The sequence below is a fragment of the Lytechinus variegatus genome, chromosome 4 (genome assembly GCF_018143015.1).
Source record: "Lytechinus variegatus isolate NC3 chromosome 4, Lvar_3.0, whole genome shotgun sequence".
Classification (NCBI taxonomy): Eukaryota; Metazoa; Echinodermata; class Echinoidea; order Temnopleuroida; family Toxopneustidae; genus Lytechinus; species Lytechinus variegatus.
The window spans coordinates 56,622,657-56,644,303 of NC_054743.1; the positions used below are offsets into that span (position 1 = coordinate 56,622,657).

Sequence of the window (21,647 nt, forward strand, 5' to 3'; positions counted from 1 at the left end):
AAAAATCAACTTTGAGCGGCCGATCGGGGAAAACATGGGTAAATTTCTCCTTCATTGGCAAAAGCTGGATCCGCCCCTTAATATATTTGAGTCATATCTGCATACCCGAGGCTTAACTCTTGTACGTTTAAGAACAACAATACAAAATACATGAATATACACTTTTTGTATTATTTTTCCCCTCCTACGTTTTGTTTGTTTTTAAATAGTTATCTAATAAATGTTATCAAATATTTGAAATTACATTATTTTTTTTGCGTCATTTGATTTCCTCTACAAGGGGTGTATTTTGTGACAGATATAAAAATAAATAACAGTGAAATTGGACCGAGTGATGTTCGGTGGATGTTTCATGTTTTTAAGGAGCATTACTCTTTGGTCTCGTTTGTTTTGAATATTGCGGGAAAAATGAAAATTAATAAACATATTTAGACTTTTTCAAATAAGATATTCGAATACACAGGGTGTATACATTTTGTGTAAATTGTTTACCACTTTCCGATGATACATGATGAAGATATGTCCTGATACCGTGTGGGCCTGCATCCTCTCATTGATCTCAAATGTGTTCCTGGATGAAGTCGATAGATGATCTGCCACAGCTTTGGCCACTGTTTGGTCTTGACTCTCATATGCTACGTCAACAATGAAGTCTTCATCGCGTGATACTATGAGATGAGACACGATATCCAATCCGACCTCCTTCTGCTGGGCCGAGGCGAAGTACAGAAGCTCCTTGAATTCCCAGATGTTGTTCATAATATCTTTCACCAACTTGTAGTATTCGCTTCTGTTTGAGTTATGAAGAGATGCCAGATACATCCCTGATAGATACTCCTGAAACAGCTTATGGGGGAACTGCACGGATGAGTCTGCGGGATGTTTATTGTATCTTTGTTGTCTCCTCTGAAGGATCGGTGCTTGTTTAGTGAGTACTCCAACTTGACAACCTGTGTTAATACATCCTGGCCAGCTCTTAAACTCTTGTTCACTGAACACTAATCGCCTTTCCATGAGCCCCTGGAAGGCAAGACAACCGATGTTGGATAGATAGAGAAGTACTTCTGCACGCTGTACATGCCATTCCTCGTCTCTTGACGTCAGACCGAGCTTTGAAAGATAATGATCGACCAAGAATTGAACCATCTCATCAATCAGCTGAGAAAATGTTTGTAACTTCGACATTGCTATGCGACGTTCGCCATCGAAATCTTTCCACATGATACACAGCATAGCTGTGTATATGGGGTATGGAGCCATGTTCTCTCTGATTACATCGTTATTTGATATAAATCGATTCAAATCTTCAGCCGAAGTTATGTCTGGATGGAAGAACTTGGTGACGTAGGAAGATAGATTTTCATCAGAGAAACCTTCCACGGCAATGAAGGCATAAAGCTTTCTAAGCTCTTGAATCTTCCGTATCTCATCTGATCTCCATCGTCTTGATGTGATTAGTACTTTCCCTGACTTGAATAGCCGATTCAGGATGATAAGGGCGATTTGGTAACAGCTATCAAGATCGCCAGCAAACTCGTCAAAACCGTCCAGAACGAGAAGGACGTCTATCTGATGGGAAAATACATACTTGTTTAGCTGCATGGCTGTAACCATATTGTCGTCTGGGAGGTAGGACTTTATAATATCTCCAATAGTCTTATCCTTTACTTCACGAAGAAGGACGAGAAGTACAAGTTGGAAATCTTGGTAGCCTGCTCCATGAATCCAGTCCCAAACGATCTTTGCACAGAGAGTTGTCTTCCCCACACCACCTTCACCTTCAACCAACAAGCGTTGAGGAAAGACTCCGTTTACCTTGGTCTTGAGGAGGTCTTCGTAGAGTAGCGGCGTCTTATGCTCAGTTCCCTTATCTTCCTCCATCAACGTCAGATTTGTGAAAATCCGCTTAAATTCAAGTATAAGTCGGCTGTTCAGTGGATCGGCTTGAATTTGACAGTGGTGAATGGCCGAATATTTCTTGACCTCTTTGATGACCCGTTGGAATTCATCTTCCGTCATTGATGGTATGTGATCTCCAGCCTTACCTGTAATGAAATAGAAAATAAAATATATCAATTACAAAGGAATGCATTCCTTTATGAGTGTCACTCAATGTCTTGATATCTTGTTTTGTGCCATATTTATATTTTCATCTCATTTTTATGAAATATCTTTTTTTATTTTGGGTATGTTTTTTTAGTTTCATTTTTATAATAATAATAATAATAACAATATAGGATATTTATATTGCGTACATATCCACCTTGTTAGGTGCTCAAGGCGCTCCTATATAGGCGTTCATAGCGCACACAGCTTCTTAAAGAATTACTTCCTACCGGTACCCATTTACCTCACCTGGGTTTATATTTGCACCTTATGACTCAGATTGAAGAACAACTTCGGTGTCTTGCAATCATTAGTAAGATTTTTTCTATTTTTCATATGAATGAACTGATTAATACGATTATTTTTTTTCTAATTGTAAATATTGTCAATGCTGTTGTTTTGGGGGTCATTCTCTATCAACAGTTTTTTATGGTCCTAACCATATTTTGTACCATTTGTTGCATAATTATATATATTATTATTATTATTATTATTATTATACCCTCAGGCAAAAGCGCTATATAAGTCGAGTTATTTTTATACTAAAATTATACTTTATTACTTACATCGTTTTCACTATTGCCTATCGTTATTGTGATCATCAGCATAACAATCATAATAATCTGTATCATAAATCAACGTCAGTATCCTTTCTCTGCATAGGAGTAATTAAAGTGGTGGTAATTACCTTTCTCTACACTGTCGGCAAGCTGTACCAGATTGATGTCTTTTAACTTGTTGGACAGTGCCTCCCTCGCCTCATTATCTCGTACTCTCTTCAGCCATTCACAAAGCATCTTATAGGTAGTTTGCATTATGTTTCCAATGTTGTCTTCCTTGAATCGACTTAGTTGAGCCTCAGTGAATCCTAAAGCTAGTCCAACCTTCGTGAAGTCTGATGGATCCATACCGTCAGCAAGGAGATGAAGCTCAAACTCAGTTAGATTCCCAAGGCTAAAACATGTACAAACACACGAGAGAGGCTAAGAGAGAAGTTCTTTCAATTACTTTCAAGGGAAATTTTATATATTGCGTTAAATGTTAAGTATTTCACACAAATACTGTTAGGCTTGGCACTTCTCAGAAATGAAATTGGAACGAAAATATGATATAAATGGCCCTGCAGACTGGGCAAATTATCATTTTCAATGAGACATGTGTACACATAGTCAACCGATATACGGTACTCTGTCGATATACTCTTGGATTCCAACCGTCATTAACATGATTAAAGTATTGCGAACCGGCGATTTGTCCAACACCCAGTCGTAAGGCAAAAGAGACTTCATAATATTTTGATCGTCCCTTACTGTGCTTATAATGGTATAACGCAATACGCCGTATTGATGTACAATAACATAGTATAGTGATGATTAATAATAATAATAATAATAATGATAGTAATAATATTAATAATAATAATTATAATGATGGTAATGATGATGATGATGAATTATTTCAATTTTTTTTTACTCAGTATTTGGACCAGGATTTTGCTCCACGTCACCGGACCTCAGGAGGAGCACGTTGGTCATACCAGAAGAGAATGAATTCCTTTGTGTTTCATCTGATCCACTGCTGGCTGAACGTGATCTACTGACTGGAGAGATTGGTGCTCCATAAAACCCTGCGATCTCCTAAAACAAAAAAGAGGGATATGTGGCAGAGAAACCTTTAAAATAATAAAAAGATTATCGTACACACTGTTTTATATCCTTCCGACTTATTTTGTTCATGCAGTGTTAACATGCCTAACATGACCAAAATTATCAAAGCATGGTAACAATAAAGGGAGGGTCCGGGCTGAAAATAAATAGAGTACAATTCACAGAGCAAAATGTTGAAAATTTCATTACAATTATAGAACAAATAATAATAATGATAGAGGACACTTTATATTAAGCGCATAATAACTGGTTTAGTTATCTATGCGCTTTACACATTATGAATAAACATAACATATATATACAACAATAAGTAAATTATTCACAATTATTACAACACATGTATAAGCAGGAATAATAACGAAGTTATTGAATTTTTATGTTTATCAATATTTTGTGATAACAGTTATATGCACATCGCAATGAATATTCATTAGGTGGGCTGATGATGTCTCATCTCCACTTTCCCCTTTCTTATTTTATTACATGATATAATAAATATTTCACTTTGTTTCATACATGTGTAAATTATTGTCTCCATTATAATGGAAATAACTTGTGGCAATAAATAAAGAATGCACTTAATCAGTTGTTAATCCCATTGTTTTAGTTCTTGGTAGAAAAAAATCGAATAAACATAAATTCATGTAATAATAAAGTACAAAAGAACAAGTGGGGATATGACATCATCAGACCACCTAATGAATATTCATAAAGACATGCCTAGAACTGTTTCACCGGAATAATGCAAATTTTTAAAATTCAATATATATATATATATATTTAGAAAGAGAGAGAGAGGGATTATACATACCCTCGTACACGATGTGAGCTGAACATTGCCAGACGTATCTAAATCAGTACTAGGCGAAAATAGGCCAAGTATCCCCGACGGTAAAGGACTTGAAGTCTCTTTCTCGTCATGCTTGCCCTCGTCCTGAGAACTAGCTACCTGTGAGTATGACTCCGATGTGCCATCATGTTGGTCTGGTTCACTTATTTGAGTTGATTTGCAGAGGCTAGCAGGTGATGTGCCATTAATGGTTATATATCTCATGTCCAACTCGTCAAGGTCACAAGGCTTTTGGGCCTTGATGTCAGTAGGATCAGAGACAGAAAAGGATTCATTCTCTGTTGAACAGGTTGAAAGATTGCGGTCATCATCACACTTCAAAGATCCGTGCTGAGCATGTTGAGTGATATTACGGAGGTTTCTGGTATCACACGGAGATCCGTTAGCGGTGTCACAATCAGGAATGGTCGAGGTTGACAGATTCTCCGAACAAACATCAACCTTTTTTATGTTACTTGAAGATTCATTTTTGGCCGTTTTCAGGTCTACAGAAGAAGACGGTGGTTGTTGACAGGACTTACTAACAATTTTGCTCTTTTCACCTCTTGAAGAAACATTGGAAGATGGATTATGTCTATTTTCATTGTCGTTTGCTTTTGATTGTTCAGTTTCTGTCTTTGGATCATGACGATACCTCCTGAGATACGTGCCGATCCTGACACGCCAGACACTGAGAGACACAGGCATGGTGACATCAGGACACTGCGTGGCAAAAACAGAGAACGTAACATTGATACATAGTACAGTTGACGCATCGATCTATTAATGCACTAAAACAATCGGGATAAACTTTAAAAGTATATTCTTCAAATACGAATATAGCGGTCAGAATTCTGAACACAAACCATGGTCTAAAGTTGGGGTTCCACTGTGGGAGACAGATGTGACGCAATTATCCATAACTATATGATCATTTTGTCATCGCATTTTGGCACTCAAACATTGATAATAGCTTTGCATAGTTTTACCCCAGACTTAGACCAGGTTTTAAGCTAAACTGCAGTAATATCAGCCTGTTGATCTGTTGATTTATTTTTTTTCGAGGTTGTATAAATGATAAATTCGTATTCCAACGAAAACAAGGTGGTTCGCAAACCACGAGTCTCGTCTTATTTCGCAATCAATGAAATATGCAATGTAATATTTTGACCCTATCATCCCTGTGAACACACACCTGTTTAAGGATGGTTTATACCAAGTGTAACATAAGTGATGCAGAAATCAAGAGAGGATACCAAGTTGAACAAATACCTGACCTTTGACCCCTAGATGACTTTCGACCCATCAACCTCAACACCACAAGTGGTACATATAAAATGTTCATGATTTGACCATGCAATGTATTATCATTTTCATCAAGCGGTCCTTTTGTTCCACGGCATATTCCCAACGCTTGTATTAACATAGCTTGTGACTGTAAGGGTTGCACTCCACAAACATACATGATGACATGACGTCACGACACGTCTTTTCCGGCATGATATAATTCCGGAACATATCATGTTAGGTATGATGATTGATCTGACAGACTGATTGGAGAAGGTGGTATGCTGGGTGCCGGGTAATAATGGCAAAGGTAAGAATGGCAAAGGTGGGGTAAAAGTGTCAGAGGTAAAAATGGCAAAGGCAAAAATGGCAGAGGTAGTTATGGCAGAGGTAGTTATGGCAGACGTAAGAATGGCAGACGTAAAATAGCAGAGGTAATAATAGCAAGGGCAAAATGTCAGAGGCAAAGACCATGACATGCAACATCAATGAGGAAAAGACAGAGCCTTTCCGGTGTACATCAGTCATAATTATTAACCTTGAATGGACTCCTATAGATTGGATTGACACTAACTTTAGTGAATCACTGTGATCAAACAACTGCCATTCGCCGATGTCAAGCAATGGATAATTCGGTTTCCGCGTTTGCGTGCCAATTTGTTTATGCTCAATTTTATCAATTTGAAAAAGCGAAATAGGCATTTCATTATAGCATTGCATATACTTAGTCAAACAGTGTACCTCCTCTATTTCACTTATTAGCAACTTGGCAAATCGATTAGTTTTGTTTATCGATATGTGTATTGGTCAATAGATGATCAATTTAAACGTTGAACAGTACAATTCATGTAAACAGATACGTATATCAACATCCTCACACATACATGATGCACGTCCATGCGCATACAGGTATATCATGGATTTACTCTTGATATTGTTTATCTTTTATCCTATTCATCAATTGCCAACTCGCCCACTCGTCACATGGTCTACTTTTATCTCGTCTAATGCAGGGGCGGTGGAATCGTAGGAGCAGGGAGGGGCACGTGCCCCCCCCCAAAAAAAAAAAAAAAAATCCTCGTAGGAAAAAATGTCCTTTTCAAAATGGAAAATGCCCTTTGCTTATTTATTCATTTTATTTATTTATTTTGTTTTATTTACCCCGGGTGGTCTCTTCAGTACAAAGCTGCTTCACAAGAGAGCCCTGTTAAAATACAAACATATCATAGTGATATAGAATGTAAAAAGAGTAAAGCTTTACATACAACATACAGAGAACTATAAAACCAGAAAACAGCAACAAATAACACCAGCATAATAAATATAAATACTTGAAAATAGAGTAATACAATAAAATCAGTGGCGGATGAAGACAAATACTAGCAGCTGCCAGTAAACGTCATTATGTGGGTCTTATCCTTGATTTTTTTATTAAAATCAAATAAAAATTTTAAACAGGTAAACATATATAAACATAGATTACAATAAAACATTTAAAGAAAAAATCCCTCCCCATCCCAAACCCCAATAAAGGGCCACTATATAACGTAAGATTATGTTATCAGGATTCAGTTAAAATGTTTTTAGTTTACTTTTAAAAATGAACTAAAATTATAAACTTAGTTGTATACAATGCTTCTTAAAAATAACAAATGATCCACAAGTTTGTATCTTTAAAGGAAGGGTATTAAAAATGACGATTGCTTGATAAGAAAAAGTTGATTTCATATACTGTTCAAGGTTTTGGGACATGAAAGGATCGGTTGCATTATATCTTGTAGAGTAATTAATTGGTCTATAGGAAACGAGTCTTGTTAGATACACTGGTACAAGGTTATTAATTATCTTTTACATCATTGTACAGTAATTCAATTGAAAACGTTGTTGGACGGATTGCTAGTTTAGGGTATGTAACAGAGTCTTAGTTGGTGTATATCTATCGACATTCAACATGTTCAAAATCATTCTAGCGTATCTATTTTGAACTCGTTGTAGTTTGGTAATGTTATGCTTCGTTGAGGTTTCGCAAATAATACTGCAATAATCAAGGTGTGGTACAAACAGAATAATATCAGTTACTGTTTTCTGTGTTAGATAAATCTTAATTCGACGTATACATGCAGCGAAACGAGAGAGTTTGCTTATAAGTGCATCAATATGTACGATGACACGTTGTATTCTATTTGTTAAATAGGATTGGAGCCAGTTATATTCAGTGCATTGTATACCATACAATAACAATTTTTTTTTAGTTTATCACGCAGAATCACATCGAAAGCTTTCCGAAGGTCTACAAATACATCGCCCGTTAGGAAGCCAGAGCTCATATTTTGTAAAATATATTCAGTGATGTCAAGGAGGCAAGAATTTGTGGAATGAAATGGTCGAAATCCCGATCGATTATCAGTAAGCAATGAATGGTCGTTTAAATATTTATACAACTGTTTATGAATTCCCTTCTCTAGAATTTACCAAAAAAAAAATACAGACAGAATAGATATAGCTCTGTAGTTCATTGGTTGTGACGTATCACAACTTTTATGTATTGGTATTATTTTGGCTGATTTAAAATCAATTGGAACACAAGCAGTTCTAAGTAAAAAAAAAAAAAATATGTAGGTTAGAGGTCCTGCAATAAAATCTGCAGCATCTTTGATTAATCGATGCTGTAGGTCATCAAGACCATAAACTTTAGTCGTATCAATAATTTTAAGCTCTTTCAATACATGGAGCATGATTATTTTTTTTTCTCATACTAATATAAAGCGCGTGTTTGTCACCCAGTTCAATGAACTTATTATTAAAAGTTAACCACATATTAACGTTTTCTTTGTCTTAAAGGATACACACAAAGAAAATTCACGAAAGTGATGATTATAGACAAATTATATATGAATGGAAAGGTCTTGTCTTTTTATACACAAATATGTCACTAAAAAGTCTTACAGATGTTGTGGAAATGCAAGAAATGAAATTAATAGAGACCCTTCTCAGCCCCCCAGCCGCCCCCAGGCAGACATTCACGCGATCGAAAACAGTCGAGAATAATGACGTCACATGATCGACTACACACTATCTCTCTGTGCATAATACACTGATACACCTTCCTGGTCTCTATTTTTCTTCGAATTGACCGTTTTCTTCATATGTGTTGTGATATCCGATTTCGACATCTACAGACTATAAGAGAACCAGAACTGTGTTACTTTATCCATTTTTATTGAATTATGAACTGGAAAGACTGATTTTGTCCACTCGACAGTCTTCGTTGTGTTGCTCTGATTCCACCAAGCTGTACGGTCCCATTCACTTGCTGCCGATGCAGGTTACGCTGCACTGTTTGATCCAGTCAAAAGTCAAGGTAAGCATGTTTGGAAACTGTAGTCTGTACTTGTTCTGACGATGCATTCAGGTCAGATGACAGATACAGATCTGATATAATTTTAGAATCATGCATTTTGGCATGACTACTATTAAAATTAAAAAGTCTTTATTTTAGAAATAATGTTTTTGCACAATTCCAGCAGATTTTTCTTCACAAAGACTTCAGTCAGATTTCTAAATAAACTGGTCAGGACTCAGGCGATTAAATTATTTAGGAGCATGAGCACTGGCATGGACCATGGCTGAAAATATGCTGTTTCAGAGGAATGTTTGGCATTATCGTAGTTTTTGTCACCAGTCCATTCACTGCCGTTTATTTCGTCAACGGCGGTGATCCACTCCCATTGACTTTGTACACAACGAGCGCACAAACACCAAATTTCACGATAAGGCCGAATGTTTTCACGATAAGGCCAAATGTTTAAGTTTTTATTATACGCAGGTCTAGTACCCAATGCGTTTATGCTCAGGAGGGCCCTGTATCGTATACATCCAGATACACAGAATTATATCGCCATAATGCCGATGTCATGAAGCAAGACAAATTTTCAGCAGTGGTTACCCTGATCATGCTGATTCCTGGCCAAAACTAGAGTCTGGTGTATCTTTCTGATTAGAGTGCTTCTACATATGAATGCGTAGTGCCTTCAACATAAAACAATGAAGATAAATGCACTCTTTGTAATGACACAGAGTACCGTACCTCAAGTGATTCACTACCGCTAAGCGGTAAGTAGAGTGGGGCCTATACACAAACATCACTTGAGCGTTGAGGTAGAGCACCAGTGTTCTGAGTGGAATTTTTCAGGTGTCTAAACCTATTATTTGTTGTTGACCGGGAATTACATGCCACCGCACGTCGTCAATCATCAAGATAATGAAATTCATACTTTGATTTGATTATTTAAATTATTTCTTTATTTTTTTCTCTCTTCTACACACAGATCTGCACACTTGCTGACTCTGGTGACTTCTGGTCTCTGCTCGCTACTTCAATCTGGGAGATTCCATCATGTCCTCTTACTGATTTGGATATCGCCATTTTTTCTTTACTCTTTCCAGGAGCTACGGTGCAAGTTTTGGACTGATAATGATGCAACAGAAAATTTATCTTTATCGATCTTGGAAACGATTTTGAGCACAGTTTTGGAGAGAACTAAAAAAATTGACTTGGACAGGAATACAGCTTGTCGAAAATAAGAACACACAACTTAAAACGAAAAAAACAATTTCAATGTTATTAGGGCATTTTGCAAGAAATTTTCTAATCAATCACACGTCCCAAATCAAGGGTAAGTCCTTTGATTAAAGACAAACATGTACATGTAGTTGAACTGCTATTGCAACTCGACCTTATTACGCTTGAATTTGAATTTAAAACTTACGCTTGATTTGCAATGGAACATAAGTTTCTTGCAGTGCCCCATATTTGTGTTTTGTTATCAGATATCTAACGTGCTGAATTTTCTCGAAAGGTATAATATATTTGTCCTTTTAAACGGTATTTGAATATGGGTACGCCTGTTATTTGTTTTCCACAATATTTATTGCATGTACATGTATGAACAGAAGTGAAATATTTATTGTGAAGCACTGAATGTTGTGTGCTGTTGTGTGATGGTTCATCATTTTTTTTGTTCTAAGACTGTAAGCCTGGTGGGTGTGAGGAAGTGGCCTGGATGAAAGAAAAGTGAACATGTGCCCAATTACAGATTTGCATATTTTAAGACAATTTTGTTTCTGGATCAATATTGCTATGCATTCCCTACATTAAGAGTAAAGGAGAAGTCCACACAATCAAAAATTCATTTGAATTTAAAGAAAAATAAGATATTGCAGGAAATTTCATAAAAACTTTGATTCAAATTTATATAATTACTACTCTAACATTGACAAATTTTGCCTAATTTATAAAACGATGATATGTTCATTTGTGTCGATGTGCAAATTACACTAACCGTTATGTCACACGCACTAGGTTCTTTTGTATTTTGTTGTTTGATATATTTACATGACATGTAGATTTGATATTTAATTTTCTATTTATTTTCTGAAAAATTTTCAGAGGGATTTTAATTCCTCCAAATAACATTTAGAGTTACAGTTCCGTAAATGTAACCTATTGTGTTCGGATGAAGAAATGCCTATACTCAAATCTGCAAAGAATTAAAAAACAAAATGCCACAAAAAAATTAGAAACGAATGTGATGTGAGTGACAACACTAATTTGCATATCATTGTTTTGTGACTGTTTTGAGTAAAAACAGCAAGGGAAATTACTCTATTCAAATAATTTTTAGTTGATGTGGACTTGACTTTTAACTCATCCTGTACCCCTCCCATCCCAAATAAGAGTAGAATCTAATCAAGAACTTGAAAATCAAAAGCAGCAATTAAATAAGATTTGATAAATACAGGTCTGAATGGGATTTCACAAGAAAAAAAAGCTGGGTAGGGACGAGAAGGAATAAAAAGAAATACCCATTTTAATCCGAGTTTTGAACCAGGGTCCTCGCACACGACAAAACGATGGCCAACACGTTTGGCCACAGACCATTCCCTACATTAAAGTGGGCTTTTAAGATATATGAAACAAAGTCCGCTCGCCGCTGTGGGCTAATCATGTTTCGGCAATTCAACTGCAATTTCAATCATTTCGCGATGGATATTGCCATGTTATTTTGTGGTTCCTGACTTTGTTACGTAATGAAATTTCATAATTTTTTTTAGTCGTGACGAAGAATGTCTATGCTTTATATTGATTATAATATCAATTTGTCGCAAGTGTGATTTCTAAGTGAAAATATGCTTTGTTTATTCAAATATATTTCTTGAAAAAAAATCATTTTTTCTAAGCTAAATATCGGTTACCAAAATACGTTAAATGTGCACTTTATTTCACTGTTCAGTAATTCAAACTTTTATCTATATAACAAGACCAATCTTGTGAGGAATAAACAATTCTAAGAGCAAAAAACGCTGATTGGAAAGATCGTCTTCAATGGGCTGCTGTCAGCTAAGCTGCTCACGCTCATTGTGTGACGTCACTCAGCTGGAGCTCGCAAGAGGACCGATGGAAGGCAGAAATATGGCATGAAAATAAATCATTTTTGAGAGCTGATTTCTGCAAACTCTAATGACTATTTTGAAAAGTGAAGTTATATATCTGATTAGTAATACTTCCCCTTTACAATGATGACCACAAAAAGGCATTATAAAATACTTTGGATTCTTCGAGTGTCTCCTTTAAAATAGTTTATCCCAGTTTAATAAAGTAAGGTCACCTTTGAAGTTTTCTGTATCATAGTTACGAAAATATCTCATAATGGTTATCTTTGGATAGGATTCCAATTTCTTTTCTTTGAGATTTATATGAATTTATATCAAGGAATGATTGCTTATACCGAACGATTGAACACCAAACGGCAATGTACCCAGGCTATCAGATATAAGAAAAAGATCAAGAGTGTTTCACTGTATGGAGTAATGCAAGTTGGCTTTGTGATCACTTGTCTAAACTGAAGAGAGTAACACAAGTATGTGATTTTTCCGAAACAAGAGGTTGTTTGTTAACATATTACAATTCATGTCTCGTGTGATTAGTATTTTATTACTTATATTACAAATGTTTTCAATGTTATATTCTAATTCTTCAAACACATCTATTGTTGCCTTGGGAGAACAATACACAATACCTACATGTAGTAGGTATGATTTCTGGTTGCTTATTTGGATTTCTATCCACATTAATTCCAAAGAAATATTTTCAAGTACATTTCTCATTTTGTGTGTAATATTTGATTAACATGTAATATAGCAGCCAACACCACCACCAGCTCCACAAATTCTATCGTTTTCTTTCTAAGTTATATCCATTTATGTGTAAGCTTCCAGGGGGAAAATCATTGTCCAACCAGGTTTCAGACATTGAAAAAATATCATATGGATTAAATTCTAAAAACAACTCTATTTTATCCTTTTTATTTCTTAAACTGTGAGCATTAAGGTGGGATATTTTGATTCTTCTTTCTGTTCGGAATTTATGTTTTTGAAATTTTGAGTTCACGTTAGAACTATCTTGGGAATCTCTTGTTAGAGGTACATTCGTATCTTTTTGAGGTGAGTTTTCAACGTAAAAGGAAGTTCATTCATTAAACACTTACTACAAAAATGAAAATATTATCTGAATCATTTCAACATTTCAAATGAGATCAATTTGAACATTTAACACAAAGGATAGCTTTCTGATTGCTTTTTTAACGGACTTATTACAAAAAAAATGCATGGGACAGCTAGGTTCATAATCTGAGCGTTGCGTTCATACTAGTGTAGTTTTCATGAGTCTACAGTTTTTCTATTCATTGGTTTTCAGAAGTGATAGTTACCCATCTTTGTGTTGACTTTAGATGGGCTTTGACTCTACCATCAGTTGTGTATACCTTCGATATCATATCAGATTTGTTAGCAGCACTGACGAGGGACTGACGATGTCTTGTAAGGTTTTCATGGATGAAAATCCTAGTTCATTTCCTCTGTTACTGTAGATCATTTTCCTGACGTTATTACGATCGAACTTCATGATAAAGACTCGAGGCTTGGCACCTTCTGACATTCCTGATCGCGATGTGAGACGATGACTCGGATCAATATCGGTTGATGTTAGATTGATACCCAGCTTCTCATTGACCCCTTGTCGTATGGCTTCGTCTGTGTTTTCGTTTTCCTTCTCTGGAATGCCGTGGAAACGGAGACAGCTTCGACGACTATTTTGTTTCTGGATTTCACTTAAAGATTATTAGACTCGTGAATTCTTTCCTAAGTTCATTGACCTTTTTCCTCGGAGATGTTATTTCGCCCTTTTGATGTTCAAGATCCAATTTAACAGCGTCGTAGTCTGATTGCGTAATATTGTCTACTATCACGTTAACAATAGCATCCACGAGCCTTTTACGAGTCTCCTCGGCACAAGCAGCTTCAACAATTTCTGAAGAAGATTTCAACTAGTCTGAATTCCTTTCTCTGATGCTCGTGACTCAGTTGAGTGCCCAGCATCTCTATCACTCGGTATGTTGGATTCTGCAGCACCCGACTCTGACCCACAAGGGTTTTGGGCAGATCCCGTTGAACCTGGGATACTCTTCATTACCGGACGAACTATTTTCTTTTCAGCTTGAAAATATCAATTTAGACGATATCAGTATGAATCCTGTTGCTGATAAAAGCGACTGTAATAATCTAATATAAAATCCAGACCAGATTTAGTTAAATGGTTCCCTCATTAAAACTTTCACAACTTCAAAGATGTCTAGCGTCAGGCATGACAGCAAACTCTCTTTGTTTAGAATGAAACATGAAATGTGCCCTTTTTCAAAATGTAATACCCTATGTGAAGTAAAACAAAGTATATTTTAGGTTAGAAAATCATATTTTTGGGTGCTTGTTTGTTAAGTTTGTTAAGTAAGGTACTCATTTTGACCTTGGGTACAAAAACGCTTAGAATGTCAAATTATCACGTTAGAATATCATAAATTGAAGGGTAAAACACGGCACTACACAGGTTGAGTAAACTATTTCACAATAAATGCGTAGTATTTTACTCAACAAATGTGCAGAATACATTTTACACAACGAGGAATGTAACATTTTAAGTATTTATGTTGGGTAAAATGGGAACATGGCTGTTGTTGTTGTTGGGTAAAAAGCGACACAGTACAGGTTGTGTAAAATGTTTTACTATTTAAAAAGTGTTCATAATATCTGGCACAATAGGGAATACGAAACTCTTTAGTACTATGTTGGTTAAAAGGGAACGTGGCTGAAGTTGTTGCTGTTGTTGAAAGAATGATTATTTATTCAATCTTATTCAAACGTCATTTTTTTAGGCATGTTAGATTTACAAGACTTTAAGTTGTAGCTGTACGAACAGGCTGACTAAACACCTTTAGAAAATAAATTATTTTATTTTGTTTAAGGGTTAAATCGACATGTATATTATGTAACTCAAATTGGCAACATCAGTATTTCAATTTTAATGCTACATGCTACTAATTGAGTGTAAGGTGTTTGAAACCAACACACATACTTAGGAACTTCGATTTTTTTTACTTCAAATTTACATGAAAAAGGGTGATCTTCAACTTTCAATGTGTTACCATCTCAAGGAATTTATTGATTATTCTGATTGCAAATAAAATCCTGTCCTTAAATACATTATATCATTTACCAACATTGTGAAGAATGTATGTTAACATTCATACTATTTCGACCATAGGAGTCGATTTCTTATGATGATTGGGGGTTGATCGGCGTGGGAGCAAAGCGACCGAGCGGGGAAGGGTGTGGGAGAAGGACCTGCGTAAATTAATATGTATGCAAAAATCGCATTGTTAAGGACTAGAGCAGAACCAAATGGGTTTGTTTACCTAACATGCCTAAGGACTTGTTGACTTTGGAAGGGCTAGTCACAAATGACTTGCGACCGTCGTTCCCAATACAAAATTCCGTTCTGTGAGCACATAGTTTTGTTTTCCTTTGAATATACTACTGATCTTTATTTGCTATCTTTGATACAGTACTCTTTTAGGATATGTTTCATGCAATATTTATCGGGGTTTGCAAAGTTCGATTCTTGTACAAAACAATAACCCTTTTTTCTGCTATTTGCTAAGTATGTTTTTTTCTTACCAAACGTGCAACTGTTGCTGCAAAGTCCATGACACGAGAGCGAGAACAAGCTCTTTTTTTCAGAAATCCACAATGGGGAAAACCAAACTCATCCGAAACAAACAAAGAGGAAGGTACTCGCACAAAACTTCCTCTTTCATTTAAGTTATGAACGTGAAGATTTTTTAAGGTTAATGCGTTTGAACATCCAATTTTCTATCAGATTTTTGTCGAAATGTCAAATGCCCTCTCCATCTCTCTCTCTCTCCTTTTCCCCCTTTTTTATTGGTCGTGAGAAATTAAGTAGGGTGGTAGGCAGCCCCTCCCCCTTTCTATCTGTACGCCTTTGCTAATAATATACTAAAATAAACTGTTGTTATTGGTAAATGAATAATTGTCATAGAACGAACTGGTTTGGAGTGCTAATCGCCTTTTGTGAAAAGCTCCCCGGTTGTCCGGAGAGGGTGCGTTAATTTGACTCTCTTCCCTCAACCCACCCTTTCGAGAAAATCTCCCCCGGTTTTTCTCGCAATGGTGCGGTAACCCCCCCCCCCCCCTTTCATCCCCGCTCTGCAAACGCGGATGATTCTTAACAAACCCTAAAACTCGTAGTATGAATAGCACTTGCAGTATTAGTGATAATTATGACGGCAATCATTACCCTAAAATTGACTACTACTATTAATATAAACATTATCACAGAGAAACTTATGCACCCACTCATTTCCTCACGTCTTGATTTCAGTAATAGTTAGTCTTCTCTTTAATATACCTAACTCCAAAATTACCCGACTTCAAACACTTCAGAATTCAGCAGCTCGCATTGTTTCTCTGTCAAATAAACGCGATCACATCACTCCTGTTCTTAAAGACCTCCATTGGTTGCCCATAAATGATCGCGCAGTTTTCAAAATTCTACTTTTGGTTCATCATATCATCAATGGATCTGCACCCGATTACAACAAATCTCTTATACACCACTATCAACCTGCACGCACACTGCGATCATCCCAGTCTAGTCTCTTGCATATCCCACTATCTAAAAAATCCTGGGGCGATCGAGCCTTTGCTCATGCCGGACCAGCCCTGTGGAATTCACTACCACAGGAGCTGAATAACTCAAACTCTGCAACATCCTTTAAGGGCAACCTAAAATCGCTTTTGTTCACCAGCAGGTACTAGGTTTGAATCCCTCATTTTTTTAATTTGCCCTTTTTTGTACTTCTCTTAATTCTCTACACTTATGTCTTACTCTTTTAAGCGCCTTGAGCATTTAATCAAAATGGAAAAGACGCTATATAAATTATATGTATTATTATTATCATTATTATTATTATTATCGTTGGCAATCTTGGTATGACAGAATGGTTATGAATCATTACATTTAATACATTCACAAATGTGAGTTGGTATAGTTGCGCCTTGTCCAAATTCTTGTCCACGTCATTAATTTGTATTTCTCGAAATCGGGGTTTTATTACAGTATTTTTGTAAACATTATTTTCCCCTCCTAAATAAATACCAATATCATCAGGAAATACATTGCAAAAGTGAAATGTACTCTTCAAGGTTTAAGAACTAATTGCTTATATTTTATTTTACTGTTTGAACTAAAATCTGACGATTCTTTATCATTGCTATATGATTTTACTTTGAAACCTAAAATAAGTGAAATGTGTGATGTGCTTGATTCGTTCATCTATCATTTATATTCTATCTATGTATCACATCGAATAAATTTGTCTGGCCAATAATTTATGATTTGCCCCGTACTAACACAACAAACTAGAGTGCAGTAAGGTATGGCGTACCCAAAATGGCAAAGGAAACAACAAAAAGTGCCTGGATATTTTCAGTAAGTTTTAAAACCATAACTGTAAAAAATATATAGGTTCATAATGCTCAATAAATGGCGATTGGAAAGTCTAACGAATATTGATTCCTTATCAGAATCATTTTTGGATGAAACATGGTAAAAAAATATAAAGATTAGCAAAAAAGGGCCAATCTATCAGAACGGGTAGACGGGTCAATTTACGGCCAAAAATACCCGGAACTAATTGCAACAAATGATTTTTTGACGTTTTTTTTGTGTATGTACTAATTGACCTCAGGAATAACATACTAAAAATCTACGAAAATCCACATCTGGGAAAGTGGTTATTTTCAAGATGCCGTCCGAGATGGCCGCCATTCATTGGAAATGGATGCAACTGGCTCATTATCCACCCTAGAATCCTATTTTGGTTCATAATCCATGGGTAAACGAAAATTCTGATACAGGCTAAAGTGAATTATAAGCACCCCCCCCCCCCGTGTATCTGGCAAATCCAAGATTGCGCCCAAAATGACTGCCGTAGACTGAAAATCCACAATTCATCTAATTTGCTTTGAATTTAGATTTTTAACATACTGAACCACTGACTGTCCTTGTAAATTGTCCCAATGTCTTAACTGACCTTTGAAAACACAGTATAGACAACAAAATCATTATGTCCCAGGAAGATATGAAATGAACATGAAATGAAATGTCCATATTGATTATCAACAGCATTTTTAAACTCCATTTTTGGAAGCCATCTTGGATATTTAGACACATCAGACCACTGGCTGTCTTTGTAACTTGTACTGATATACTACTTCACCGTCAAAACCATTGAATAAAAACCAAATTAAAGCCACTTAGTAATTAATAAATGATTTTTTTTTTTGGTTTAGCCTCCTGCACCCATTTTGTTCGCCATCTTGGATTTCCTGGTATCCAGGAGTGCTAGTATTCACTCAACTTGTATCAAATTCGTTTACCCACTGGACCATAGAATATGAACCCAAATAGGATTCTAGAGTGGATAATGAATGAGCTATATCCATTTTCAGTGAATGGCGGCCATCTTGGACGCCATCTTGAAAATAGCTAATTTCCCAAATGCGAATTTAGGTAGATTTTTAGTATGTTATTCCTATTAAGAAGGTCAAGTATTAAAAAAAACGTTGAAATATCATTTGTTGCCATTTGTTCTGGGTAAAACCATATATTGACCCGTCTACAAGGTCTTTAGTCTGTCGTCATGCAAGTGACCATTTCATCATGAAAACTTAATTATTCATATGGTGACAAAATATCGATATATAGATTACATGTAATGATATCGAAACGAGACAGGATGTGAGTTAGCTTTAATCAAATAATATAACACGAATATCAATAGGCCTTTTGTAAAAACAAGATGATTATGTTGTGGAAAAGTTTTGGGTGTTGTATTTTCAATACTTCAAACGATATAATGAATGAAAATAAAACCTTTAATGAACAGAACACAGTCAGATAGTGTCACAAAGTGTGGAAATTTGATTTTGATTGCACACAATATCATGAATGTGTTCGTAAAATGATTTGTTCGTTATTCTGTACATCCATATTGTAAATTATTACTGTACTCTTTCTACGCGTTATTACCAATTGGATAAATATAATAAAACAATACAATCGCCTCTCTTATATTCAGGTTATCTTGTTAAGCAGAGATAGTATTCAAACGTGTGAAAAAATGACTGGTATTATCACCCAGTCCAAACTTGGTATAAACGATCTTTTTTTCAAAACCAAAGAACAAATATAGTGTCCAAAGTAAAGTATTTTGGAGAGGCTAAATGAAAGACTTGATTTTCACGTGGATCACTGTGCGTTGAAGGTATCCTGGATTTCAATGGGGATTGGTTTTATGAGGTAAAACATGAATGATTTCTGACGCAAATGGTCGATATTATCTCATGCTGATAATAGTGGAAGAAAACAAGTTTGTTGTGTATACATGAACATGCTCATGTGTATACAGCAAACATTTTTTTCGTAGCAAAAAAAATCATCTAATCTTGTAGAAAGAAACATTAGAAAGTATTCGGAACTTCCAGGATATGACAGGAAAGTTTGTACGACGAGATCCCCAATACCATACAAAAGGAACAGAATAGTACCTCTATTTTCTGTCTATGACTATGAACTGGTCGACGTATTGCATCACAAAAATATCCTGAAACTAAGATATTTACATGAAGAATGAACGATTTTTGATTCAGAATATCTCTTAAATTAGTGTTTGTATTTGTATAAGATGCTTACATTATTCCATATGTAGCCATAGAACATTCGACAATTTATTGTACTTCATTTTTAAAAGAGATAAATTTTATCCACGCCATGCTTAGATAGTAAAAAACAAGCCAGGTTTTGTTTTTTATTTGTATATTTTCTGAATACACAGAAGGAAGTTATATTGCTATATTCTCTCCATCAATGGAATTTGAATCATGCTCTAGCAATTCTTAACCCTTAATCGTTCCTGAACACTGGATATTATTTAATAATTATTTTCTTTGATTACAATAAAGTTTTTTAGCGCACTCTTTCTGTCTTTTTTTTTGTTGGGAACATTTCTGTTGAAAAAGTTGAATGTTGATATGCCCTTATATGTAACCACTGACTCCTCTTTTTTGTGCTGTAAGCCGAACTCATTTGAACTGTAATAATAATAATAATTGGCATTTATATAGCGCTTTTTAATCTACGACTGTTAAATGATCTTCACGATTATTATTACCCGGGTACTGGATCAGTTAGGCGAACACTTGCTTAACCGACCGCAATGACGGTTGTTTCCTACCGGTACCCAATTAGCACCTGGATGTGAATGACAAAGTGTGGATTTACGCCTTGCCTAAGGACGCTAGGCCATGGTAAGATTCGAACACACGACAAGGCGAGATTCAGAACCGCTACACCACGGCGCTTCCTGTACTGCCAAGAGAAACTTACGACTTGTGAAGGAGAAAAAATAAGAGCAGAGAGAGAGAGAAATGGATTCGAAGAATGAAAAAAAAGAAAAGAACCAAATAAAGATGAGATTTTTTAAAAGGGGAAGGATGAGAGAAGAAGTTCAAAAGCATCCCTTAGTGCTCCATTTAACATGTTTAAGTTGAAAATTTAAAGCACGCTCCAAAAACAAAATAATTTGCCCTGCCAAATAGCTGGCGTGTGTCGTTTTTGTCTGGGTCAACATTGAATATGCGTGGTCATGGACGTTTGATATGTGCTTACCTTAACAGGTTTGTCCAATATCAACGATGAAAACAATCTCAATTTCCATCATTGTGCATCATATTACCATCCATGATGACTCGATTACACTTTCTCTTCCACGTCCAGGCACATTCAAGACAGGACTGTGTAAGCGTAGGTGACGTCACTTGGTATCCGTCCTCTCAGAGGTATCATAACAGTTAGGACAAAACCTTAGAGTCCTGCTATTCGGTTCCTGGTGAAGTATTGCAACTTAATTCATGTAATGCAAAATGTCAAACCCGACTAAGAACTTCATCGCAAGCAAAGTATGTAATTTGTATAAAGGAGGTTTATACACAAATATGACATTGGAATCTATGTTCGATCACGCGGGACGAAGTTTTATGCAGCTTGATAGCGTTGGTGCAAATGCACGGTGGAGTATCGTTTGGGGTACTATTGTTCGCACAACCATGACAACGCGGGGGGGGGGGTCTGTGTTTATATTAGTTACTTTTCATTAATATTTTTTCATTGACATGACTGTCGATAGGAATAATAGAAAAAATGGGGACGGAATTAGAGAAAGGGGAGAAGAGAGAACAATAAAATACTGTATAATACATAGTAATGTCTAACGTTCTTGTCCAAT

At 35.9% G+C, this 21,647-nt stretch overlaps 1 protein-coding gene across 1 annotated transcript; it reads right to left on the reverse strand.

Moving 5' to 3' along the window:
* Positions 1–224: 224 nt before the first annotated feature.
* On the reverse strand, positions 225–21,341 carry LOC121414376. The gene is made up of 5 exons (XM_041607532.1): positions 21,032–21,341; positions 4,585–5,325; positions 3,580–3,743; positions 2,795–3,060; positions 225–2,045 (listed from the first exon to the last, which is right to left on the reverse strand). The coding sequence occupies exons 2-5, from the start codon at positions 5,308–5,310 to the stop codon at positions 439–441; spliced, it is 2,763 nt and encodes a 920-aa protein (XP_041463466.1). The 5' UTR covers positions 5,311–5,325; positions 21,032–21,341; the 3' UTR covers positions 225–438.
* Positions 21,342–21,647: the final 306 nt, after the last annotated feature.